This window comes from Exserohilum turcica (assembly GCF_000359705.1).
Source record: "Exserohilum turcica Et28A unplaced genomic scaffold SETTUscaffold_2, whole genome shotgun sequence".
NCBI lineage: Eukaryota > Fungi > Ascomycota > Dothideomycetes > Pleosporales > Pleosporaceae > Exserohilum > Exserohilum turcicum.
This window is the reverse complement of record NW_007360025.1, coordinates 2,629,085-2,654,031: the sequence shown is the minus strand read 5'-3', so window position 1 is coordinate 2,654,031 and position 24,947 is coordinate 2,629,085. Positions and strand designations below refer to the sequence as shown.

The following is a 24,947-nucleotide window of genomic DNA, read 5'->3' as shown; positions in this document are numbered from 1 at the left end:
TGGAAGAGGCGGGCCGCTGATTGGCTGGCGCCAGTGGAGCCGAAGCACCCGCAAGCGCCGGCCAGGTCGCTCCACCACGCCGTCACACTCCAAGTCGCTGGGCAATTGGCCACGCCTGCGCCTCGCCTGCACGTCTAAAAAGAGCGCCTTGTTACGGCGGGAGCTCTGCGAATCTGCGTCCCCCCATGCCTCTCGCCTACGACACGACGCCCCCCCGCCAGCCAACCGGAGCGCCAGGCGGCTCCAAGGCACGGCGGCCTTTCTCTGCGGCTTGCACTGGTGCCGCCATGGCCTCGCTGTACACGCCCCGGACCTGATATGAGACCTCCTGGCCCCCCGGGACTGACTGTTGTCCATGCCCGAGCCATCGTTCAACAGCTTATAACCGACTGTGCCACAAGACGCTCCGCCGACAGACAGCTCCCAGAGTCCATGGCACCTTGATACACGCCCTGGCGGAATACCCGATTCGTCTACCCGGAACCGCGCCTCTGAACCAAGTCCACTCCTACAAGTCGGTACCCATGGATCCCACGCAGTACGGCCAGAGCCAGCACGCTCAGCCGCAAACAGCTGCGCGACACCACGAGCGCTTTTCGTGGCAGCAGCCCTTGGACGACGAGACGCCAGCCTATGAAGAGAGGCACGAGCAGGCTCCGCCGCATCAGCAGCAGAACTACCATCAGCATCAACCTCAGCAACAGCAGCCTCAGCAGCCTCAGCAGCCTCAGCACCCCCAGCAACATGTCGACAGGGATGCTTCACGACACTTCTCATATGCCCAGACGCCAGCCGAGATGCGTGCCTTTGTCTACACATCATCGCCAAACGACCCTCCAATGCCGCACTCCATGCCCATCTCGCTCCCGACGTCACCAGTGGGGTACACACCAATCGACCCGCGCCCCCAATCTATACTCGATGCACAGCTGCCGGTCATGCCGCCCCAATCCCATACAGCTTACGCACAGCCTTCTTACACACAGGAGGCTCAACCTCCCGTCTCACCCGTCTCTCCTCAGCATTCTTCGCATGCGCAATATCAACCCCACTCTCCTGTGTCGCCGATACCACACCCGCAGCCTGTTCAACAAATTCCCCAGGTGAATACACAGCAAAGCCGACATGCTCGGCAAAGGAGCAACCTGTCGCCCATCAATACCAACGTAAGAACACATACAATGCCCACCATTCCGCCCACTCCACCATCAGGCACCCACCAGACGTCGCCGCTACCGCAAAAGGCACCCATCACTCCCATATCACCCAACTCGATGCACAAGGATCGCCCACGAGACAATCCAACTTCTGCTACCAGTCAAACATCATATGCGCACGAACCATATTCGCCGCATGGCTTCGCGACAAGCCAAACTAATAACTTCCATGCCATCTTCTCTCCAGACGCCGCCCACTGGCCCAACGGCCTGGACTTTGCCACACACCAACCAGGCCAAATCTCGCATCCAAACATGGAGTCTCAGACCTCACATGAGTGGCAAAACGGCCTTTGCTCATGCAGTCCTGAGCCCTCGACATGCCTCACAGGCCTCTTCTGCCCGTGCATTCTCTACGGTCGCACTGCGTACCGCCTCTCGCAGAAATCAGCAAAGAATGACCCCACAGACATGCTCGGCCACAGCTCTACAAACAACCACTGCATGGTCATGAGCTTGTCTTGCGGACTGTGGTGGCTCTTCCCCACGCTTCATCGGGCCCGCATCCGACGTGCATACAAGATCACGGGCAGCTGTGGCGACGACGTACTCAAGGGATGTTGTTGCTGCTGCTGTGTGGCTGTGCAAAACGAGAGGGAAGTCAAGGGCAGAGAAGAAGCTAATAGGCGATGGGCCGGCCCAGCAAGTACGGAAGTTTACACGAGCAGTGGCGGCATGGTGTACAAACCACAGCAATGAGCTATATCCCATCATGATAGATTGTACAAAGGTTTGAAGCACGTTCATTCATTCATTCACTAAGATACCCACGGTCCTTTGTAGTTTGTACCATAGGCGCATATTCCGGCAGCGGACACAAATTTCGAACCTTTTTATACTTTGAGAAAGAGAAATCTTCAGCTTTTGATCATTCCCACACGCATGTGTCCATTGCCGCCGCTATTCGCTCGCAGATAATACGGTACAAATACCATGTCGCGTTCGTCAACCAGCTCCTGTTCCCCTCGCGCCCCACGCACCGGTTCCCCTGTTTCCCAAGCACCGAGCGACCGTGTCCACGCCTTTGTGCGAAGAGCAATGTACGCCTCTCCCGACGCTTCGTGGACTCTGTGTTCCTCCGTTACAACCGCGTGACCCGGCTTGATAACCACATCACGAAAGTGGCTTGTTTCCCCGGGGTTCTGCGCGTCTTCCGCACAGTAAACCAGCGGGCCACGAGCAAGGAACACCGTGTTCTGGTTTGTATACGGATGCGGTTCGAGCCAGCGGGGTGTAAAGCCCGGGATCACAAGCGTGAAGGTCCGGTTTGCAGTGAGGTACTCTGGCGAGAGCGTCAGGTATCCCTTTTCCAGCGGACTTGTGCTCTTGTTCGACGCAAGTGGCAGTGCCGGTTCGAGCGTGAACCCGCCCTCTGCCCACGCTGGAATGCGGAGGCGGATGGTGAGTTGCGTGTCTTGCGGTGCCTGCAGGGTGAATGCCACGGAACCATTCCACGGCCAGTCCGACTGCTGCTGAAGTTCGACTGTTGTCACCTGGGGAGTCTGGAACGCGACTTTGGCTGACGTATATAAGTGCACATTGATGAAGACGTGGCTATTGTCGTTGCTCTCTGTGCCATAATGCCACAGATAGCCTCCCAGGCTACCAAACAGGCGACTGTAGTTCGGGGGGCAGCACGCGCACCAGAACCAGTCTTCGCGGCCGCTCTTGTCAGCTTCAGAGCTCGCCAGCTGGTTGACATAGGTAAAGGATTTGCCGTCGAGACTCATGGCCGTCATGACGTTGTTGTACAGACAGCGCTCCATGGTGTCTGCGTAGCGGGCGTCGAGGTCCAGCGCGAGCAGCCGCTCTGCAAGAAATATGACGGCGATGGACGCACACGTTTCCGAGTAGCATCCGCCTTCGTCCGTCGACTGCGGCAGGAAATAATCGATTCCAAACCCTTCCCATTGCTTGATGGCGCCCACGCCCCCCGTCACATACATCTTCCGGTCCACCATGTTGGCCCACAGACGGTGCAGCGTCGCCAGCCATTCACCCGACTGCGACATAGCACCCAGCCCTCGTTTCTCCACGCAGAGCAGATCAGCAACGGCGGTGAGAAGATACAGTGCGCGCACAGCATGGCCCTCGATGGTCTGCTGCTCCAGGATCGGGGCGTGCGTCTGGTTATACCAGTGAGCATTTGCTTCTGGATAATGATTCGGCCGCATCCAAGGACTTTCACCCCGCTGTTCCGCCTCCCACTCGAAGAAATGGCGGCCCTCCTGGCCCGTGGGGTTTCCGCGCTCTTGCACAAAGTACCGGGCGAGTTTGTATGCGTCCTGGTTGCCTGTCTGCGTGTAGAGCCTCAGCAGTGCCATTTCGATCTCGGGATGTCCAGGGTACCCGTGCAGTTTCCCTGGTTCCGGGCCAAATGTTCTTGCGATGAGACTGACGTATTTCAGGATTGGGCCGAGCAGGTCGTCGTTCTTGTAATAGGCTCGGTGTGCGAGCGCGGCTTCAATTAGGTGCCCGCAGTTGTACAGCTCGTGCATGTCGCGGATGTTGGACCACCGGCCCTTGGGGTCCACGACCGTGTAGTGCAAGTTGAGGTAGCCGTCGTCGTGCTGTGCGGCGCGCATACTGCGCACCATGTATTGCACCGCGTCGTCGATGTCCTCGTCATAGTGGCTTTCGAGCAGATAGCACGCGGCCTCAATCCACTTTGCGAGGTCGCTGTCCCAGAAAAGGTGTTTGGGGACCGGCCACATGGAGTGGTCGTCATACACGGGATGCCATTTCAGCTCAAAGCAATCATAGCGCCCTGTACTCTTGAACTGCGCCAGCTGCGTCTTGAGCGTCGTGCTGGCAACCGTATGGCGCCGCGCTGCCAGAATCGACGTCCCCGTAAACGTTGTATGGCGAAACGTCTCCTGTGGATGCGCCATGGTCGCGCCAAATCTTACAGATCAGAAGAGGCGGGGCGATCGCTTGATGTGCAGCTTCGACAGGCCTGCTAGTAATAATAATCAAGGAAATTATCCAGAATGGCTGCTGCCCTGAGTCGTCATAAGCCCACACGGGAAGTCCGTCGTGCTTTTCACCCACCGGAGCAAAGCGTCCCCCCCTCCCCCCTATCCACCGGAACATGCATGGATCGGCTATGTATGTCCACCGGGGGGAGAGGGACCCCCAGGCCCGCGCATCTTTATCCATCCAGCGACGCGGTTTCTGTTTTTTTTCTTGGATGACTCCCCCCCCGTCTCTACATAGCGCCAATTCGCCCATGGGGGCGCTGGGATGGTTTATTTTTTTTTCTCCGCATTTGAAATATTTCCCCGCCCCAGAAATCATCCCACGTGTACTCCACACACACACGCCTTTTCTGGGGAAAACGCCATCAATTTGTTGTAACTATAATAATTCCGCATGGTGCCCTGGCAAAACGATGGTCGTTGACCTGGCTCGCCCTGGGTTTGTCACAACGAGCATTCTCCTACCATTGATTGTTCTTTTTTTTTCGTTAAGTCCCCTCTACACAGACTTGGATGAAAACCGCTGTCATGGGATGGTTGGAAAGCTTCTTGCCGAAAAATGATCGTTATGCGGCTATGCTGCTGTATGGCATGGTGCTTGCAACCTGTTTCAACGGCTACGATGCGGGTAATACATCTGGTGATCTGGGGCGCAACTTCATCGCTGACCATGCAAAAAAGGTATCATGACGGTTATCCTGGCTGATGACCAGTTCACCACGTACTACGGAGTCGATGCTGACAGCCAGGGCACGATTGCCGCCGTGCCCTGGGCGACGACCGGTCTGGCACAGCTGTTTGTCGGTGGTACTCTGGCCAGCTTCGTCGGCAGGCTCTGGGCACTGCGCATCTCCATCATGGTCATGATGATCGGCATCGTTGTGCAGTGTGTCCCAAACACATATGGCGTACTGATCCTCGGGCGTCTCATTACTGGACTGGGCTTCGGCTGCGTATACATTGCGACGTCCTTGTATGTAGCCGAGTGCTCTCCTCGGTTGCTCCGCGGCAGTTTCGTCGGTACCGTCACTCAGTTTGGCTACCAACTCGGCACGCTCATCGCCTTCTGGGTCGGCTACGGAATGAGCTATGTCAAGTCGCCATTCAACATTGCCTGGCGCGTGTCCAATCTGCTCCAGCTACCTATTGGCATCGCCTTTCTCGCCATCAGCTTCTGGTATCCCGAGTCGCCCAGATGGCTGCTGGAAAAGCAGCCAGACAACTCGGAGCGCGTCCTCAGCGTCCTGTGTAAACTGAGAATAGGAGATGAGAATTCCGAGCACGTCCTCGCAGAGTACCATGAGCTTGTTGCTGCTCAACAGGCCCGCGCGCGCTACGACGCGGGTTACAAGGGTATCTTCAAGTCGAAGGGCATGCGTAAGCGTTTGTTGTACGGCCTCTATGCTACGGCGCTGCAGCAGGCTGGTGGCATAGCGTCTCTCACCATGTATGCGGCACTCATCTACAAAAGCCTAGGATGTAAGGATAACCTGCCTAGCTATAGACGCCATACTGACTGGTTGCAGGGGATCAAGGCAGCCAGGCTCTGTCTATCAATGGAATCCAAGCTGCCCTTCAGCTTGTCATCGTACTTGTGAATACATTTACCGTCGACAAATTTGGGCGGAGAGCCCTTCTCCTAGCTGGCTTCGCGATCCAAGCTACTGCACTCCTCATTCTCTCATCCCTTACCACTGCATTCCCTGAGAACAACAAAAAGGCCGCTGCCGTGGTTGAAGTCGCCATGCTGTTCATCGTAGGCCTGACATACTGCTGGTCCAACGGCCCCATTCCGCCTGCGATTGCGTCGGAGATTTTCCCGCAAGAAGTGCGGGACAAGGCGTTTGGATTCTCGCTTCTCGGTCAGACGACGTGTTTGCTGGCGCTCACGCAGCCGTGGCCGCGCTTCAACAAAGAGGTTGGAGGAAAGAGTCATTGGCTTCTGTTCTGTCTCAACACTGTTCTTTTGGTAGGCCGCTGAATGGTTAGTGCTCCGTAACACATGCTGACGTTGTGCTCAGGTTTCCGTGTATTTTATCCTCCCCGAGACCAAGGGCATCTCGCTGGAACGCATGGACAAGTTGTTCGGTGAGGTTGATGCTGTTGAAGCCGGAGAGCAGGGACAAGGTCTTGAAAAGGCTGAGGCCCTGGCGCGGTCATATGTAGAGCATCGCGAGGTGGTGGACGAAAAGGGCACAGAGGTATTGCATGTCCAGTCTGAGAAGGCGGTTTGATAGGCTGGGAAACTGAAACTCGTCGTGTGGGTTTATTCTGTAGTCATGGTCATGGGTTTGTAAATGGCGAGCACAGTGCAGTGGTCCACTGTTTTGCGTACCGGCCCGACATGCGGAGCTCTCACAGCGTAGTCTTGGTAGATCGACACTTGAATGCTACATGCAGACCAAAAACACATGGCAAAAGCAAAGCAAAGGTAAGCCGTCTGGTGTGATACTGATGTCTGCGGCGCGGCATACCCTTGGCTGGCGTTGATTTGCCCTCGGCTAAGTATGCTGTAGGCTTACCTACTTAGAGGCAAACCCCCTCCCAGCCGTGCCGCTCCACGTTCTACACACCATTCGCGTGCTTGTTATCACATATTACATGTGGCCGGAGATAACAGTCTCTTGCCTATGCAGTCCAATGCTGCCGCGCGCCGATCGGCTGCCACGACGGGATCGATGCGCTGTGCTCGATGTGATTGCACTTTCAGGTAAGTAGGTCAGCGGTTTGCTGAGTGAACCACCACCAACAACACATGGCTAACTTGTGTGCCGACGCGTGGAACACTTGAGACGCCACGAGCGCGGCCATGATAATATCAAACCTTATTCCTGTAAGCATTGCTCTAAGCCGTTTGCGCGAAGGTGAGCCTTTCATTGTCACGCACATCGGGCCTGGGGCTGCCGTGGCTGATCCTGCTTCAGCGACACTCTACACCGACATGAGGCAACTCACACTGCCACGATGCAGCGCATTCAACTGCACACTGTAAGCACGCGCGCTTGTACAGAGTGCGCAAGGTCCAGGGAGCGATGCACCAGGACCGATCCTTGTCAGCGCTGCTTGGCCAAGGGCTTTCGCTGCATATATCCGCAGCCCCGAGCGAGCGTCCGAACTCAGCAATCGGCCTCCAACTCTGACCAAGACCCGACGTTCCAGTGCTCTCTTGCCCCTGAGCCTCGGGTTCTGGCTTTAAATCATGGTCTGCCTGCCCAAGATGCTTCTTCAGATCGCTCCATGTTATCTTTCCCAGCTTCAGATGCCCCCAGCGCACCCTCCATCTTTACGCCTTACCAGCAGCCACCTGCATTTGGGGCTGCCCAGTATTACGAGAACCAATCGGCACAGCAAACCATGGACTTTCCCATGAACTGGCTGCCGCCCGATAACTCGATTGCTATCGACTATGACAGCATCGTGGGTTGGGGTATAGGCTCATTAGATTATTTCTCATTCCCAGATTCGTCAACAGACGTTGCTGCGACCAACACGACAAACCCAGAAGCATCAGCTGAAAATGAACCACTGAGTATCAACAGCATCCAGAATCGTACATCGGCGCCCCGTGACACGCAGGCACCCTCCACGGGCGACCACGGAACGCCTTGGAGCGCTTTTGTCCCCGATGCCGTCGACCATACTGTATCGTCAGGATCTCCGCACTCGTCCAAGCACACCGTCTCCCCCAGCGCTGCCCCTGGTGGTCTGTACGCCACAAGCTTCAATGGGGCCAGGATGCCATGCACTGTCCGAGGTCGAAGAGCCAATCGATTGCTTCCGGGTGCCACCCCAATCCAACCTGTCGGCTCGCTAAGACCTCAAACTCACTCAAGCACTGAAGCACTGGAGTTCCCTGATACGAGCCATATTCTTCTCAATGACCAGGACTCGTCAGATGAAGCTGGCTCATTTACAACAGTGCTCACGGAGACAGCTTACGCGGAAATGCAACATCATTTCAGCAAACTTTGCCTTGGAAACGACACCATTTTCTCATCCTACGCAAGCTCGCGATACCCTGGTTTATCTACTCTGAACATGTTTGTGCAACTCTACCTCGACAATTTCGACCCCATCCTTCCCATCTTGCACGACCAAGTGGTCCAGATAGCAAATCACTGGCTTCTTGCTCTTGCAGTGTGTGCAATTGGCTGTCAATATGCGGAGGCAGATGAATTTTCGAAAATGGTCGAGCCGCTGCACGAGTTTCTTCGACGAGCCATCGCAGTGGAATATATGAACTGCAATCTCCAGGATATAGGAAAAACGGGTAGTGGCATCGCTTTGGCCCAGGCCATGACCCTCAGTCAGGTTGGTATGCTTTACTCTGGATCTCGGCAATTGCTGCAACACGCAAAAGCACAGCATGGGGCGCTTGTTTCCATGGCTCGTAACTTGGCTCTCCAAAACCCTACTTCCGGACCCGTTGCAACTTTCTTGCAGTTTGGTGGCGACCGGCATGCATCGGCCTGGAGCAAAATCATATCTGAAGAGTGTAAACGCAGGATTGGTTACGCTGTTTGGGTAAGCGGTATTGTGACTAAAGGTTCGAAGCAACCGCTAACATCCACCAGCTTTTGGATTGCATGGCAGTATATCACTTTCAACAACAGCCATCGATGCCATCTCATTTAGCTCCCGTACCCCTGCCAAACGACAAGATTTGGCAACTAAGATCTGCGTCCGACTGGGCCGCACAATCGGCAACCATACAGGGTAATTCCACTGAACCATAATTTCAGCAAGTGCTTATTCTTTTTTCTAGAAACCCCATCCCTGGCCTCTGCAACCATTTCACTGTTCCGCGAAAAGCAGATTGTGGGGAACCTAGGTCAATTTAGTCATGTAATTCTGCTTCATGGGGTTTTCCGAGAGATCTTCCAGCTCAAAGATTGCTTTGCAAGACCGCTTGGCAATTGGATTCCGTCCATTCAGCAAGCAGCGAGGGACAATGAAGACATTCCCAACATGTCGGCCGGCCCCGGCCCGTGGAGCGAGGAGTTGCTCAGCAGCTGGCGTAATGCGGCGCTCGATTGCGTTGACGTGCTACACTGGGCTGCAAACGGAACAATTGCTCGACAAGCAGGGACCGAGCATCCCGCTGTGTTCCACCTACATTTCTCAAGAACAGTTTTGCTAGCGCCGTTCAACCGCTTCCAGACTCTGGCCGAATCAATAGTTTCCTTCACAGTCGATCCAGCCTCTCGCGCACGTCATACGTCCAGCCGCCAACAAGCCATCGAGGCCGAACGCGACATTCTTGAATGGGCGCAGAGAGATCAGTGTAAGGCGAGGTTAGCCGTACTACACAGCGGATGCTTATTCTGGCATGTGCGACGTTACAGCACCAGGGCCTTTTACGAACCCATAGCCATATTCCTGGCTACGCTGACCATATGGGCGTATAGTTCGTATGCTTCGAGAACGAGTCCCTCGAGCCAAGATCGTATCCGGTCTGCAGGTGACACTCAGGATGCTGGCAGTGAGATGCACAGTGGAGATGATCCCCAGGATGCTCTCGATGCGCGCTCCCCTTCCGACAGTGACTTCGGGCCGGTGCCAACGTTTATACATTTAGACCGGCCCAATGATGACGAAATGGTGCAATTCTTCGTCAGATTCGGCACCGCTGCCAATATGAAGGCAAACGTGGCAGGTGTAGGCGATATATACTCGACAAAGGGACCCGCAAGAATACTACGCGAAGGACGCAAGATACTAGCCGCAGTCTCCACTGCCTGGGGCAGATCAGAGAAAATGTCTTCCCTCCTTGCGATGCTGGAACAGATCGCGTCAGGTCGCATGACGCCAGCTTCGGCTGCAGAGTGAGCCGCTCGAGAACATGCACAAACAGCCATGGCAAGGTTGACGCATGCTCGACTCCCCAGCGGTATATTATGAAACTACAGCATCTGACAGACATGCATCAAGCATGTGAGCTAAAACTCCACTCTCCACATGCAGTTAGTGTTTCCGCCAGATGCCATATAAGCTTTACAAGGTCCACCGGAGACGCCCACCGGGACCCATCGGCCGAGGGCGCACGATTCATCATCCAGACAACAAGTAATTACAGTGGACGGGGTACAGCATGCAATCGCACTAACGACCCGCACCCCCAGTGGTGGAAGATTGGTCCCAGGGCTTCAAGATGACTTTTTGATGCTCTAAGCAGCGACATTGCCATTGCGCTAGGCCCGCCAGGACGGTTGAATGTACGGGACAAGAAATTACCTGTCTCACCGTATGAGGGAAAGAAAGATATAAAGCTCGCAAGGAGCAAGAAGTGTAGGGGGATCTGAAAAGAGCAAGCTTCGGATACGTAGACTAGTATCAGGAAACCATGAAGTTCACCAACCTCGTCTGCTTTGCTACCGCGACAGTCGCCTCGTCTCTCGAGACGCGCCAGTCGTCAAAGACGGCTGTCGTCGACCTCTCTGCACGCCGCGGCACCCCCAACCAGCTTGCCAGTGGCATCTTGTACGGCATCCCCGACACGGCGAACCAGATCCCCGACAAGTTCTACACGGAGCCCAAGCTGCACTACTTCCGGGCGGGCGGCGCGCAGCTATTTCGAGCCGGTCAGCGCGGCTGGCACTACAACGAGTACACGGCCCGATTCCAGTCGACCCTCAGCAACTACCGCACTGCTCGCAAGTACGGCGGCGAGTTCCAGCTGCTGCCCCACGATATCTGGGGCACGGATACTACGAACTCGTCGACCGTCTGGCCGGGCGACGGCGGCGACTGGACAAATTATGAAGCGTTTCTCGATCGCCTCATTGCCGATATCAAGGCCAATAACATGATTCCAGGACTCAAAATCGATACCTGGAATGAGCCCAATCTGAGCATCTTCTGGAAACGCTCGGCGGATCAGTGGCTCGAGTTGTGGAAGCGCACGTATCAGAAGTTCCGGTAAGCATGCTCTCTCTCTCTCTCTCTCTCTCCTCTTTTTCTCTTGGAGGAATTTGTTTTTGGTCGCAGTGGTTAATCACTCCTTTGCAGTGCGGACAGCGCCGTCAAATCCGTGCCCATTGTCGGGCCCTCGCTCAACGTCGGACCCAACCCGAGCAACACGTGGTGGGTGCAGTTCATGAAGTACATTGTCGCCAACAATGTTGCTCCCGACGAGTACACCTGGCATCTGCTGAGCGGGTCGACGGGCCAGAGCAACGACATGCGCTTCAGCGCGCCGGCCATGGACCAGTTTTTCGCTAGCACGGGGGCGCCGCGCCGTCCGTTCTGCGTGAACGAATATATCAGTACGTACTCATCTCCCCCGTTCCCATTCCTGTGAAATTCGTAGTCAAAAGGGGCAAAAAAAATGCATATAAAATGAATTGGTTTCATGGAAACAAGACAAACTGACTCGAGGCAACCACGCAGACTCTGGCGACGAACGCATGAACGCCGCAAATGCATGGCACATTGCGCGCCTCGAGCACTACAATACGACTGGGCTGCGCGCAAACTGGCTGTCCGGCAGCCAGCTGCACGATTTCCTCGCCGAGCTCATCTATCGCCCCAATGCGGCGTCTGCGTACCAGCCGAATGGCAACTGGCAGCTGTACCGGTACTACGCGCAGAACATGACGGGCGTGCGTCTGGGCACCGACGGCTCGAGCGACGGCGCCTTTGACGTCTTCGCCACTCTATCCGATGCAGGTGCCGTGCGTATTCTCGGCGGCGTACGAGCTCAGTCCGGGACCTGGCAGATCCAAGTCACTAATATGCAGGCGCTGGGGTTCCCCGCTAGCGGCCGGGTCGCGGTCAGGACACTCGCGTTTGTCGATGTGGGGGCCCAGGGCGTGTCGAATGGGCCGACGGATCGCGGCACGGCGAAGATCAACTACTCTGGTGGTGTGCTGACGCTCTCCGTCGTGCAAACTGGGCAGGATCTCAAGACTGCGTGGGCGTTTGAGTTCCAGAAACCGTGAGTGTGGATGTGCCGGTATGAGTGTCTGTTATCAAGGAGACATTCAGCCTCATGTTACACGCTAGAGTCGTGTCGTCGATCCAAGATTTCTTCTGTAAATATTGCTTAGGGTATATATTGTGGGGTGCGTGGAACGCATTGTAGGCAAGACTTTTCGTATTCAAAATCGTATGAGAGTATTGCTTTATCTCAATTTCCAAACACGTCTCGTCCTGCTCAGAGGTTTGTTGAGACATTTAGTCCTCTGTTAGATCAATGAAGTCAGTGCGGTCAAGGTTCCATGGAGACGCCACGCTGCCGTTGCCAGGACCTGCTGTGTTCGCCTCACGAGGAAGTGATGCCAAAGTGCTCGGTCCAGCTCGAGATGGCGTCGACATTGAGGGCCTAGGAGAAGCAGACGACTCTCCATTTCCTATGCCAGGGAATGAACGCCGTTGTTCGTGAAAAACATCCAGGAGACTCCGCCGTTTAGCTTCTTTGATCTGCTCATCCTCTGAGTCTGGAAATTCAATCGCTGTGCTGGTACGAGTGGCAGAAGGTCTCGATGAGTCTCTGTTTGGCGTAGCAAGAGGCCGACGGTAGGGTGTTGAGGGCAAGGCTCTACTTCCAGGTGAATCAATGACGTCCGAGGAGAATGCGGTATCTTTCTTTCGAGGGCGACCTCGCTTCTTTGCATGTGAAGCATCTCCTTGCTCGGCATCATCCCGCTGCTTTCGTTTGGGTGTCTGCTTTTGGGCTCCAGCGGCCGGAGGTTCAAGCACATCCAACGGCAGCACTTTTTGTAGCAAGAAAGTTGGTATCTCACATGTAACGCGTTGCTCGGGGTCGAAACTGGTATCGGTTTTCGAAGGCCTGGTGCTGTATAGGGGTTCAAAGTGCGCCTTGTTGAGACGAGAGACGCCAAAAGGTGAAAAGGTAAGCTTTCGCTCCAAGATAGCGGGATCGGACTCGCTTCCTGCACCCTTTGACTTCGTTTTCACGAGCTTAATGTCGTGCACCAGCTCGCGCGGAAGCGACCTGTCTCGCTCTGCGAGATAGCGAGATAGGAGAACAGGGCCAATGTGGTTGTAGTATTTCTTGCTCCAAAAGTTGAAGTAGCGACATGCCACTCCCAGAAGCTCTTCCTCGCGCGGTGGGTGATTAAATTCACTACTGCCCGCCGCCCTCTCACGCAGCTCTGCATCTCCGAACGTGCGAGGATTCGCGTAATTTTGTAGTGTGTCGAACCGTGGGAAGGTCTTCGGGACGACAAGGGTAATCGACTGAGTGGCCAAGTATCTCGGCAATATTCGCTCGCTCCAGACATCGCACTCCTGCTGGTTCTGCCTAGAGCACAAGCTGCGGCCAAGACTGGCTTTGACGAGTTTCAAGGCGTTGGCAATTCCACAACCTGGGAGGCCCCGTGTGTCATAGTCAGCACCGACAAGCATGGCAAACAAGACACAACCATCGGGCTTAAGCTGGAAATCTCCAATCTTCAGCTTTTCGGCGCGGACAACTCTGACTCTTTTGGGGTCCTTCTGCGTGTCGCCCACATGACGACTACTGTTTCCCGCTTCTCTAGCCGTGCGAAGCTCGCGGATCCAAAACGTACAGCCAAACATCAAGCAGTCGGAATCTTGCGACCATACTGCGTCAACCAATCCAAGGGTCTGCAATCTGCAACAGTCTGCTTCGGCTTCTCCGGGGGCATCGATCCTCGAAACACCAAGTCCGTCAAGCGCTTTCTCTATGAGCACCCGTGCCTTCGGACTTATTTTCCGCCCCTCGGTTGCATTTCGCTTGAGGGGAGCGTGTGAGCCATCGAAGACGAAAACCGGGCGAATATTGAGTGTCAGGAGATTGCAGACTCGGAAGAAGATTGCCTTTTCAATGGGATTCGCGGCGCTTTCCTCTGCAAACAGGTCAGGGTCAAGGCCACGTCAATTATTCAATGTCTTACTCGACCGGATGGAGCGCTCTTGCGCTGGACTGATATTGTGGAAATGCCAGTCTGCTGCATCAACAGCGATGCGAAAAGGCCTTTGGTGTTCGTTCCAACAGTCTTGGGCGAGTTGGGCGAGTGGGACGATTTCCTCACACGCCTCGATGACGCTTCGCAGGCTTTGCTTGTTAGCCTAGGGACTTGGGGGTGTCATTTCTCGGACATACCCTGGGATGCCCATGGTGTGGAAATGTGGAGTCTACTTAGGCGATGCGGGACGAGCCTTAGTGCGATGCACGCGTCCTGTGTGTGTATGACAGCAGTGGATCTGATATTGCAAATGCGATACTTTTTCGCGGTGTGTTTTGGGGGACAAGAAGTGCACAGCCAGGACGGTAAGTGTCGTGTTTAGGGGAGTAACGAATATGAGCTGTAACCAGACGCGCTCGCGTTTCATGCGTCATCTGACTTGAACGAAATCATGAGATTTGTGAGAAGATGAGATATGAACTATGTTTTGTATGTACGTAGGGAGGTAGCAGGAATTGTAACACATCCAATATCCGGCAATCCGGGTGCACCGCGGGGTCCCGGTAATGATGGCGTGGAGGCTCATCAGAATCCTCGTCCCTGACGCGACATCACGTGACTTCATCACTTGGCAGCCCTCAGACACTCACGCCGTCTTGTTCAATCTGTACACGTAAATTCAAAAAGATGCATAAATGAGATATTCAAACAACACATTACTTCACATCTGCATACTATTTATCAACTATAGTCCTACATCATCTCCACATCCTATCCCCATCTTCCCGACTTGTAGCCTTCGTCCACGGTTGCTCCCGCATTTCTGCATGCATTGCACATGTCTGGATACTTTATTTCCCTTCTTCTCCTGGTAAAGCTGGCGCATGTTCTAGGATCCACATCGGCATCGATACGTTGACAACGAATTGTCCGCGTCATGGGCACGTGCTCGTGGTTGCAGTCACGATACTGGGTCCAGACTTCTTGACACATTATTGCTGCTTGAGTAGTTCTCCGGCTTTGGATTCTTGTAGGAGAGGCTGCTGTGGTGAGTATGTAATTTGCTTTACCTGTATACCTGGGAACTTTGAGGCTTGGCTCTGTAAGCTGTAGTATGAGCGCTGATGATGTTGGTTTTTGCTCCGGAAATACGGGGTTCGCAGCCATATTTAAGGTCCAGAGACAGTGACATATACTGTATTGAACGGGACTGTGCGTGTAAAGAGTTGACGGGCACGTTCACAGATCGGACATGGAATACCTGCATAATTCCCATCATGAGAAATCGTCACCTCTTGAAGTTTTGGGTAACGTTGAATCTTGTTATTGGATTTTCGTCCTCAAAGTCTTCTAGGAAGTGGCAGATTTGGCCTTTAGCTCTTCGAGTTGCTTCTTCGCTGTCCACTGCTTTTCTACGTTGATCTTCTCCAAAATCTTGTCCGCTCCCTTCTCAATTAGCGCTCTGGCTACCTCTCTCCCCATCTCTTCGGCTTCTTGTGCATTTCGGACTTTGTGGGCTGCTTCGAATTCGACCGACTCTTTACCATCAACGCTCACCACCATAGCGCGCAATACCAGCTCCTGATCGTCAATATCTGGCTGCTCCTCCTCCATGGCGTTTCCATGCTTGTCGTAGTCTTTTAGTGGCTGCGTACCGACGGCTAAGCCCTTGCTGCCTCTCCACGAAGTCTCCACACCAATAGGTACGCTGCAGCCTCCCTCTAGCGTTCGCAGGAGCGCGCGCTCGGCTGAGCATGCTCTTGTCGTCCGTTCACATCGAACACCGCTCACAATCTCCTTCATGGCCTCATCATTTTTCCTGATTTCAATACCCAACGCGCCTTGGCCAACAGCATGGAGCATACCGCCACTGGTACTGCTCAGGTATTGTGTGATGCGGTTCTCCAAGCCCATGCGCTTCAAGCCAGCAGCGGCTAAGATGATGGCCTGGTAGGGCGAATCCTCGGCATCCAGCTTCCCTAGCCTGGTACCAACATTTCCTCTCAAGTCGGCAAACTTCAAGTGCGGGTACAACTTTCGTAATGTGGCGGCGCGGCGCACCGACGAAGTTCCAATGGTGGCGCCTTGGGGTAATGTGGCCAGCGTGGTCTCTTTGGGTAAGCGGGGAGAAATAAGAAGGGCATCGCGGGGATCTTCACGCTCGAGTATGGCACCAAGCGCGAGGTGTTCTGGTAGCTGTGTGGGCATGTCTACAGCGCGATTAGTGTGTTCCTGTTTCAGCTGCAAATACTATGCGCGTACCCTTCAGACAGTGCACAATAATGTCCAGGTCGCCCGCCTCCAACATGCTCTCCAACTCTCCCGTCCACAAGCTTTTCGCATTTTCGCCTTGGCTCAGCTGCTGCAGCGGCGTGATCTTGTCGCGGTCTCCCTGGACCACGACGGGGCATATATTGTATGTGCGATGGGGATATGCTTGTTTCAAACTCGCCTCGACTGCGCGAGCCTGGATCTGCGCGAGAACCGAGTTGCGCGTGCCGATGTTGATGGGAGGGAATTGCGTGCTTGCAGAGGTGTTGAGCCCCTCCGGATTCGGATGGGAAGGGCCCTGGATATCAGCAGGGGCAGCGGACGCCATTTTGAGTGTAGGGTTATAGAGGGTGGCGGAGTGTTTGTAGCAATGGCGATTCGAAAAACGCACGAGGCGTGGAGGGGTGGTGGGGCAACAGCCAACGTCACTTTGACCACGGCATGCGCTAGTGCTAGTGTCAGGTACTCACTGCTCAGTTGCAGCTCAGCTGGCGATGCGTAGTGTAAACACGAAAGCGAGGGCATCTTTCAATGTAAGATGGTTTTAAATGTCTGGCTATATACAGATGGCTCAGGAGAGCACTTTGGATCGATCGCTTCTCCACCTCGACTTGCTGTTCATGCCATGGATCTAACTGAGACAGGACGCTTATTTGGAGCCAGTGTTGTGAATGGCGTTGGGGAGGGCTTCCATCCAGTTAGCAGATTATATTTTGGAAATTTTGTTTCTCTCTACCTTTCTCAACCGATTCGGGAACAGCCTCCTGCACCTTCTTGGGGACAATTGAGTCGTCACCATCGTTGAGGGCATGGGTCTTGCCAGTCGACTTGTTGCTTGGGTCACTGCCTGTGGGGTGAACCTGCGATGCTATGTTAGCATTGAGATATAAATGCAGGTGTGGGAAACATACGCCATCCGGGAGGGACTCCTCGAGACCCTTGGGTGCTGCCTCTTGTACTTTGTGAGGAACTGCACTGTCGCCCGTGGCGTGGGAGGCTCCTTGGCCGTGCTGGTTGGTGGAAGACATTCTGATGGAAGGTTTTTTAAAGATGTGTGTTTGTTGGATCAAAGGTCGGTAGATGGGGCGGAGTCGAGAAGTGAAGGGCATCTTGGACGGTTTTTATGATGATTGACAATCTGGTGGCAGCCTTTTGAAATGGAGGTTTATGTACATGTAAATGAATACATGACGTTGAGATTGACTATGCTCATGCAAGGTCTTGCCTTTGCTCGAGGTTAACGCGTCATGGAGTTGGTTTACATTGACATGTACATGGCGTTTAGCTATCAGTAGTTAGCAGATATTGTACCATCTGCTGTGACTTCTGATTGGTAGCCGTACTCGGATTCGGGATCCATGTGCGTAGCCCTTTCGTTTGTCTCACGCACAGGATTTGTTGTGACGAAATGTAGCCATCTTTGATGATGTAGGCACTCCGCGGGGGATCCCTCGGTGCTTTTTCCCGACCGATTGAGTCCAATTGCAAGTGAGACGGAGTCTGCGCGCTTCCGTACTGAAATGCGAGCTTGACATGTTGGAGACAAGGACATGTGAAGGTGTAGGTGTAGTGTACCACAGGAGATTTGCGTGCGTTGTGCAGCTTGCCACTTACCGACCCACAAAGCGTTAATCGCAGACTCCACGTATTTTGCGGGCCTCATTCACAGAGATTGATCACTGCGCAGCCCAGAATTCAATCCTGTTACATCTTCTGTCGATCATATTTGCTGAAGGTGTTGGTTTCAGTATCGGTGACGTATCCACGATCCAGGCTGCGTCCGCGGAATAACTTCAACATGCTCGGCTCACATTGACGTACAGGTCGTTGCAGATACTCTAGACGGTGCGTACCTTATATAGCTTCTGTGTAGTCGTTTTGGACTTATTCACGAACATGGCGGCCAACGTCCTCCTCTGGCTAGAATGTGCTTGGTGCACAAACGTAGCATTTCACTGCTTACAGTCACCAGATTCAACAGCTACTTGGTGATAGAAAGAGATGAACCCCGATTTATACAACGCAGCACCGATTTGGAAATGGTACGGCCACCACGTGCAGCTGAGGGTCGTGATTTCCAGAGCACAGGTGCAGCCTCACGTGCACGTGTATCCATCCGCTTGTCGCGTGGGAGAGGCTGATGACTGACCATGACACGGAACAAACACAAAGGCTATCGTGTCGCAACATCGTCTTCCTTTCGTGCACGTATTCAGTTGGGTGACAGGCCTGGCACGATGATGCGCAACACATGTCGTGGGTGATGTCATGTTTTGTTCATCCCTGCGCTTCTCCAAGCTCAATCACGTGCGCAATCCATTTCATTTTTCCCCTCCACTCTGATCTCTCTCGATTTCAACCCTTCCTCAATACACCGCCACGGCGATATCATCAATGAAAAGCTCGAAAGCAGACCAGCAAAAATTGCCCCGCCGAGATTCCCTAAGGAAGCTCGTGACAGTCCCATACCGCGTTGTGCAATGCAGACGAGACTATCAGATGAGCCCAAAGCTTGAGCTGGGCCATCGCAAGAAGGTAAGTATGAAGCTCCAACACCGGGGGGCCGCGCTGTATTTAAGCACAAAGACAAAAGGCCGGTGCGCAATGCACGTGACGCTGAGCTAGCAAAAGGAAACCCCACTGCCTGGCGTGTGCGAAATGAGCCGCCGAATTCTCTTTCACCACGTGGGACTGAAGACGGGGCATCTTTTCCGAGCTCCACTGGCATTCCCTGTACCGCAGGCTCCGTTTCTGGCCCACGCCCATCACCATGGATCATGTTACAAAAAGCTTTTTCCCACCCCCATCTTGGCTGCACGTCATCGGCCGCAGAACCTGCAAGGCTGACGGCAGTCTTGCACTCGCAGGCGACAGCTATGATGTGATGCTGTGCTCCCATGGTGGATGTTGCGAGAAGGGCAATGGGATATAAATTGCGGCGTTTAGGTGTAGTTGGTGCATCGAGCCACCATCGAAATCCCCAGTATGCTGTTTCGTGACGTTGTATTCCGACCCTCGCTTCTCTGCGCCCTTGCATCGTATGCTGCCTTTGGCGAGGCTGCAACGCTCTTCGAGGGCGGAACAATAATCACCTGGGATGCCTCTGCAGACTATCTCGACGTTATCCGCAACGGGTCCGTCCTGGTGGAAAACGACTCCATCTCTGCCGTCTTCTCGGGACGCTACAATGGCACACCGCCCTCTGACCTGGAAGTCGTGGATGCGACCAACGACATTATATCAACCGGCTTTATCGACACGCACCGCCACAGCTGGCAGACGGCCTTTAAGACACTCGGCTCCAACACGACTCTTATGAGATACTTTGAGCGCTATGGCACCGACTCGCCCGCTGGCAAACAGCTCACACCCGAAGACGTGTACATTGGCCAGCTGGTCGGATTGTATGAAGCCATCAACGGAGGCGTCACTACTATTGTCGACTTTCCCCACTGCACATGGTCCGCCGAACACGCCATGGCAGCGCTCAACGCAACGTTTGAAAGCGGCGCCCGAGTCGAATGGGCCTACTACTTCCAAGACTACCCAAACTTTACTGTTGACGGACAGACGGAGCTGTTCCAGAGACTAGTCGACGATTCGCGCTTCAAGAACTCGACTACAAACCTGGGCATCTCGTACGATTACTTTAGCAGCGCCAACAAGAGCCAGTCGCGCTCAGTCCTGGACCTGGCCATGTAAGTGACTTTAACGAAGCATTAAGACTGTGCTGACTCTGTGCCAGCGAACACAATGTATCCGTATTAACGACGCACGCCAACGGCGGCGTGTACGGAGCCCCAAACTTCCCCGAAGTATTAGACACATTCAACTTCCTGAACGAATCCATCCCCATCATCTTCGCACACGGGAGCTACCACTCTGCCACGGACGCCCAACTGCTGCGCCAGCACAACCACTACATTTCCACGACGCCAGAGTCGGAAATGCACTACGGCCACCTGCATCCAAACAGCCATCTCATCATGGACCAAATCGCGCTTGGAATCGACACACACTTTACCTTTTCCACGGACATTCTGACGCAAGCACGCCTGTGGCTTCAGAGCGTAAGGAAGATTTTGTTCCGTGAAGTCGTCGACCACCGTCGTCTGCCTGCCAACAACCCCATGTCTGTCAACCAAGCCTTTCTCCTCGCGACTCGCAGCGGAGCGCAGGCGCTGCGGCGCTCAGACATTGGCATCCTGGCTGCAGGCGCAAAGGCAGACCTTCTCGTGTGGAATGGCCGTGCTCCCAGCGTGCTCGGCTGGACGGATCCCATCGCCGCAATCATGCTGCATGCCAACGTGGGCGACATCAAGCACGTCATGGTTAACGGAGAGTTCAAGAAGCGCGACTCGCAGCTTACCGTGCCCGATTACACAAAGCTGCAGGACCGTTTTCTCGACAGCGCAAAGAGGATCCAGGACATGTGGAGGGAGATGCCGCTGCCCGTGACCGAGGGCGCTGCATCCAACGGGGTTCTCTATGAGAAGCCCATGGAGGCGGATATCGAGAGGGGCGGACAGACTGGTTACGGGCCACTGTTCGTCTAGACTTATCTCCGAGGTGTTGTATCAGTTCATCATACAATTCTATAATCGTTCCATCTTATGGCTGGTATATAGTACAATATAATAACACATATATTTTAATAGTCTGATCTATACATGCAATCTGCCACCGATTTTCTTACGTAGCTTGCACCTCTTGCACCATCCCCACTAGTCATTTTGCTCGCGAACCCCCAAAGTCCTCCACCAGACCCACCTCTCCCAACCAATCCACACCCCACCAGCAAAATCTTCAACAAATAAAAAAAAATTACATACAACAGCGAGGATTCGCCAGTGGTCTCCCACCTGACTACTGACTCACCGGAAAATTGCTTATGTCTGCTAGATCCAACGGGGTAGCCAGTTTTCAATTTCCTATGGTCGTATGTGGCAGCTTAGAGGTGGTATGTGGAATATGTCGTCGGTGCGGACGAATGGAATTTGACTTTGGCAGAATGATGGAAATGGCCATGCTGAGTTTGGTGCTCGGGTAGAAATCCACACTGTGCGGTATTATAATCTGACATTGGAATCTGAGCTTGAGGAGGTTATCATTGGGAGTATCGATACTATCATCACATTGCTGTTACAGTGATGTGCACATTCGCGTCCTCTTATCTTACATATCGCGCTCGTAGAATAAAGTCATGTCACGAGCCATGAGCAGGGCAGTATATTTGCACGACTGCAATCGCATCGAGAAGCCTTGTCCATTCCATGTGGTTCAACCAAGAATAGTCTCTACAAGCTTCGCCGAAAGAAAAAAAAAGGCGTAAAGTAGTGATGCAAAGCCAGAGTAGCAATTACGACGAATAATGCTTGGTAAGGTATACACGGCAGTTGGCTTGTTCCAGTACAGATAGTCCACACGTGCCCAGGTGGATTGGACAGTGGCTATTCTCGGCACAGTCTTTTCCGCTTGCCGGTTCTGCCATGCAAGTATGTATGATAAATTGTACCTTGAGTAGGGCAACTCGCTTCTCGGTGTCATAGCCACAGCACTCTTGCTAGTACCGTTTGTCTTTTCCTGTATCCTTATAAGCAGCGTTCGCAGAACACCAAGGTTGCCAAAGTAAACTTCTTCCTCAGCTACTGCGACAGTTCACTAGCCTCGTTCAGCTGTGCAAGGTAGTCAGTCTAGAAACAATAATCCTGGTTTACGTGGTTTCCAAACACTTGGAGTAAACATGTTGAAACGAGCAATTCCAAATACAAAAAAAAGTTTTATTGCAGCAAACCATTGTTTTGTCCCGGCCACCCCCAAACGCCATGCAATGTAATACTCAATCCACGCAATGCAAAATCCCCCCATGCCCATTTACAGACTCGTCGCGCCCCAACGCTATGCTAAAAAGCAAATTCATATGTCCAGGAAAAAAAGGAAAAAAAATAGGGTATCGTACTACGAGATGCAACGCTAATAGGAGATGACCATGACGATGACGACAAAAACGGTAGGGATGTTCATCGTCTTGAAGGAATCGATAAGGACAACACGACGTTGGTGGTTGCCAGAAGATCAGCATTTCGAGCCTCCTTCTCATTCAAAAGCGCCTTTACCCTCTCCACGCGACTGACGGCCTTTTCGAGGCGATCCAGGCGCCCCATCTTCTCCCTATCTCTCCGCTCAAGCATCTCGATGCGTTCTTCGAGTTTTGCTCGCGCCCGCCGTTCCTCGGCCACCATTTCGTTGGCCTGGCTAAACAGCTGCACGCTCAGCTCTTCAATCTCCGTGTCGACCGTCTGCACGCGAGCCTCTGCTTTGGCGCGCAGGGCCCGCTCGCGTTCGAGCTCGTTGAGCAGGGCGTAGTCGTTGGGGGGCGGCGGGGGCGGAGGCATCGAGACAGCGTTTGCGGGCGAGGGAAAGCGGTTGGTGATAAAGGAGAAGCGCGACGACTTTGTCGAGTTTGCCGTCGTGGGCCGCGGGAGCTCGGCAGCCGTGTCGGATTGCGAGGTGAGAGTGCGGAGCGGACTGGCGGCGCGCTGGCTGGGGGCCTTGAGGCTGCGGATCTGGTCTTCGTAGTCGGCGCACTTGTCCACTGGCAGGCTGGTCAGCGTCGGAGTGCTTGATATACACAGCCCCCGGGCGGAGGGGGGGGGAGGGGGGAGCGTTGTTTTTTAGTGTGCCGGCTCTCGGCGTAACAAGGAACGTACCAGCTGCCGTGGCCTTCTCCTTTAGGCGCTCCATTTGTGCCTCCAGCTCCTCAATCTTGCGCTTGGCCTCGTCGAGCGCCGCCGTGCTGAGCGAGTGGCCGCACGCCGGGCAGCTGCTGGGGTGCATGTGGCCATCGTGTGCGCCTGGTTTGGTGGGGAGTGAGGGCGCCGGGGGGGACACTGCGAGGGCTGCTGCCATGGCGCTGGGGGGGAGCACGAGGGCAGTGTTGTTTGGCGGCCCAGCGTGGCGGGGGGAGGGAGGGAATAAGTATGTGTATAGGGAGAGAGGGCGGGGTTGGAGTCGTCGCGTGCTGGGTTTCAGCGTGGTCACCAGGCCCCTGTCGCGCTGAAGCATGCAGCGTCGGTCCCCCGCGCTAGGTCGTCTATTTGTGGCCCGGGCCGCTGGGCCATGACATATCTACACACTACCACTACCACTACCACTACACCTACCCGTCTCCATGTCATAATAATACTTAGAGTTTACGCCACCCACTGACTTACGATGCGAACACGCCCGCATTCGCCTCGACCCACGCGCCCAGTCTTGTCGCCTCGCGTCCCGAATACGTCGCCACGTTGCGCACTGCCTGCTCGTAGATGCCGCCATACAAATCCCTGCCCCCGCTGTTTTCCTTCAGGTCATGCGCCAGATCTTCTAGAAGCGGCCGCGGCATGTGCTGCAGTCTGGAGAACCACGTCTGCTCGTCGATTTCCACAATCTGAATCTCGCGCCCTAGCGTCCTCGCAATGGTGCTATGCGCCTCGCTTTGAGTCATGAGGTCTGGCCCGCAGAGGTATATCGACTGCCCGGCGTCTAGACGCAGCTGAGGCTCAGCGAGTAGCGCGCCACACACGGCCCCGATATCAGCGGGCGCGAGATAGTCGAACCTCGCGTTGGGGTAGATGAGCTCGACCCGCCCCTTTTTTATGCCCTCGAGGCCCCAGAGCACGTTGGTGTTGAAGTAGGCCGGGCGCACAGCCGTGTAGGGAACGCCGGTTCCTTGGAGCGCCATCTCAGCCTTAGCGTGGATAGCGCCAATCGTGTTCTGCATGTTGGCTTCTGAGCTCGGCGGTTCTCTGACGCGGAATGTGGAGAGAAGAACGATATACGATATGCCTGCTGCCTTGAGAGCCTCAAACGCGCTTCGCATGTGGTCCTGCATACCGTGCACGGTGTAGACAAAAGCAGCCTCTGCTTTGGATATCTCAACCGCATGCTTGATCGTGTCTGGCTGGGAGAGATCGGCCTGGACGCGGACATAGCCATCTTCCTTTCCTCCCTCTTGGATTCCGTTGGCTTCCTTGCTCGTGTCCCGCATCGCAAGGTAGACTTTAGCACCGCGCTTGTGTGCCTCGATGGCTGCAGCATTGCCCACTGACCCACCTGGGCCGAAGACGAGAACCGGAAACGTCATGCTGTGCTGAATGGTTTCAGAGATGGTATTTCCTTGTACAAACAACAAGGGCTTCTGGCTGCTATTTACATGCATCGTCGTCGCCATGCCGGACCTTGGGGCCGATAGAATCCGCGATGCTGCGTCATACACCCAGCCAATGGCAGTGCGAGTGTTATTTTGTACGACATGTACGACTTGAGTAGTCTTCTCTCATCCGGGAACTAACACGCAATTAGCCAGACTGCATATTCCCATCAAAGGACATACCATCCCAGAAACCTGCTAGTCGACCACATCGTTTTACCCGCAAACACATATAGCCGTGCGTGCTAAGTGCAAGCATAACTCTCCATAACCACTCGTGTTTCAGGTATACGCCCCAGCCTGCGTCCACGTTTGTAGCAATTTGTTTCAATATCCCGCCCTCTAAGACCCCCGATATCGTGAATGCCTCATCACGCTGGTTGGCTCAGAGCGA

At 54.3% G+C, this 24,947-nt stretch overlaps 11 protein-coding genes across 11 annotated transcripts; 5 read left to right on the top strand and 6 right to left on the bottom strand.

Annotated features, from left to right (window-relative positions):
- Positions 1-185: 185 nt before the first annotated feature.
- On the top strand, positions 186-2,043 carry SETTUDRAFT_41613 (uncharacterized protein; the record flags this gene model as incomplete). The annotated part of the gene is made up of 2 exons (XM_008026947.1): positions 186-298; positions 428-2,043. The coding sequence occupies 2 exons, from the start codon at positions 186-188 to the stop codon at positions 1,914-1,916; spliced, it is 1,602 nt and encodes a 533-aa protein (XP_008025138.1). The 3' UTR covers positions 1,917-2,043.
- A 31-nt stretch (positions 2,044-2,074) lies between these two features.
- On the bottom strand, positions 2,075-4,108 carry SETTUDRAFT_88812 (glycoside hydrolase family 127 protein; the record flags this gene model as incomplete). The annotated part of the gene is made up of 1 exon (XM_008027497.1): positions 2,075-4,108. The coding sequence occupies one exon, from the start codon at positions 4,106-4,108 to the stop codon at positions 2,075-2,077; it is 2,034 nt and encodes a 677-aa protein (XP_008025688.1).
- A 773-nt stretch (positions 4,109-4,881) lies between these two features.
- On the top strand, positions 4,882-6,429 carry SETTUDRAFT_19758 (uncharacterized protein; the record flags this gene model as incomplete). The annotated part of the gene is made up of 3 exons (XM_008026760.1): positions 4,882-5,674; positions 5,722-6,164; positions 6,217-6,429. The coding sequence occupies 3 exons, from the start codon at positions 4,882-4,884 to the stop codon at positions 6,427-6,429; spliced, it is 1,449 nt and encodes a 482-aa protein (XP_008024951.1).
- Positions 6,430-7,549: 1,120 nt separating this feature from the next.
- On the top strand, positions 7,550-10,024 carry SETTUDRAFT_89267 (uncharacterized protein; the record flags this gene model as incomplete). Its single annotated transcript, XM_008027496.1, has 5 exons — positions 7,550-7,760; positions 7,848-8,085; positions 8,158-8,719; positions 8,770-8,911; positions 8,961-10,024. 5 exons carry the CDS (start codon positions 7,550-7,552, stop codon positions 10,022-10,024), a joined length of 2,217 nt encoding a protein of 738 aa, XP_008025687.1.
- Positions 10,025-10,532: 508 nt separating this feature from the next.
- Positions 10,533-12,241, top strand: SETTUDRAFT_116039 (glycoside hydrolase family 39 protein). The gene is made up of 3 exons (XM_008027495.1): positions 10,533-11,113; positions 11,204-11,460; positions 11,585-12,241. The coding sequence occupies exons 1-3, from the start codon at positions 10,539-10,541 to the stop codon at positions 12,133-12,135; spliced, it is 1,383 nt and encodes a 460-aa protein (XP_008025686.1). The 5' UTR covers positions 10,533-10,538; the 3' UTR covers positions 12,136-12,241.
- Positions 12,242-12,370: 129 nt separating this feature from the next.
- SETTUDRAFT_19755 (uncharacterized protein) lies at positions 12,371-14,299 on the bottom strand (the record flags this gene model as incomplete). Its single annotated transcript, XM_008026759.1, has 3 exons — positions 12,371-14,028; positions 14,077-14,237; positions 14,286-14,299. The coding sequence occupies 3 exons, from the start codon at positions 14,297-14,299 to the stop codon at positions 12,371-12,373; spliced, it is 1,833 nt and encodes a 610-aa protein (XP_008024950.1).
- A 1,099-nt stretch (positions 14,300-15,398) lies between these two features.
- On the bottom strand, positions 15,399-16,687 carry SETTUDRAFT_116036 (uncharacterized protein; the record flags this gene model as incomplete). The annotated part of the gene is made up of 2 exons (XM_008027494.1): positions 15,399-16,298; positions 16,351-16,687. The coding sequence occupies 2 exons, from the start codon at positions 16,685-16,687 to the stop codon at positions 15,439-15,441; spliced, it is 1,197 nt and encodes a 398-aa protein (XP_008025685.1). The 3' UTR covers positions 15,399-15,438.
- Positions 16,688-17,008: 321 nt separating this feature from the next.
- On the bottom strand, positions 17,009-17,387 carry SETTUDRAFT_19753 (uncharacterized protein; the record flags this gene model as incomplete). The annotated part of the gene is made up of 3 exons (XM_008026758.1): positions 17,009-17,046; positions 17,096-17,219; positions 17,271-17,387. 3 exons carry the CDS (start codon positions 17,385-17,387, stop codon positions 17,009-17,011), a joined length of 279 nt encoding a protein of 92 aa, XP_008024949.1.
- Positions 17,388-19,171: 1,784 nt separating this feature from the next.
- Positions 19,172-20,985, top strand: SETTUDRAFT_116033 (uncharacterized protein). The gene is made up of 2 exons (XM_008027493.1): positions 19,172-20,057; positions 20,105-20,985. The coding sequence occupies exons 1-2, from the start codon at positions 19,345-19,347 to the stop codon at positions 20,913-20,915; spliced, it is 1,524 nt and encodes a 507-aa protein (XP_008025684.1). The 5' UTR covers positions 19,172-19,344; the 3' UTR covers positions 20,916-20,985.
- Positions 20,986-22,136: 1,151 nt separating this feature from the next.
- SETTUDRAFT_116031 (uncharacterized protein) lies at positions 22,137-23,265 on the bottom strand. Its single transcript, XM_008027492.1, has 2 exons — positions 23,070-23,265; positions 22,137-22,954 (listed from the first exon to the last, which is right to left on the bottom strand). The coding sequence occupies exons 1-2, from the start codon at positions 23,194-23,196 to the stop codon at positions 22,380-22,382; spliced, it is 702 nt and encodes a 233-aa protein (XP_008025683.1). The 5' UTR covers positions 23,197-23,265; the 3' UTR covers positions 22,137-22,379.
- A 197-nt stretch (positions 23,266-23,462) lies between these two features.
- SETTUDRAFT_163232 (uncharacterized protein) lies at positions 23,463-24,760 on the bottom strand. The gene is made up of 2 exons (XM_008027491.1): positions 24,737-24,760; positions 23,463-24,690 (listed from the first exon to the last, which is right to left on the bottom strand). The coding sequence occupies exon 2, from the start codon at positions 24,485-24,487 to the stop codon at positions 23,570-23,572; it is 918 nt and encodes a 305-aa protein (XP_008025682.1). The 5' UTR covers positions 24,488-24,690; positions 24,737-24,760; the 3' UTR covers positions 23,463-23,569.
- Positions 24,761-24,947: the final 187 nt, after the last annotated feature.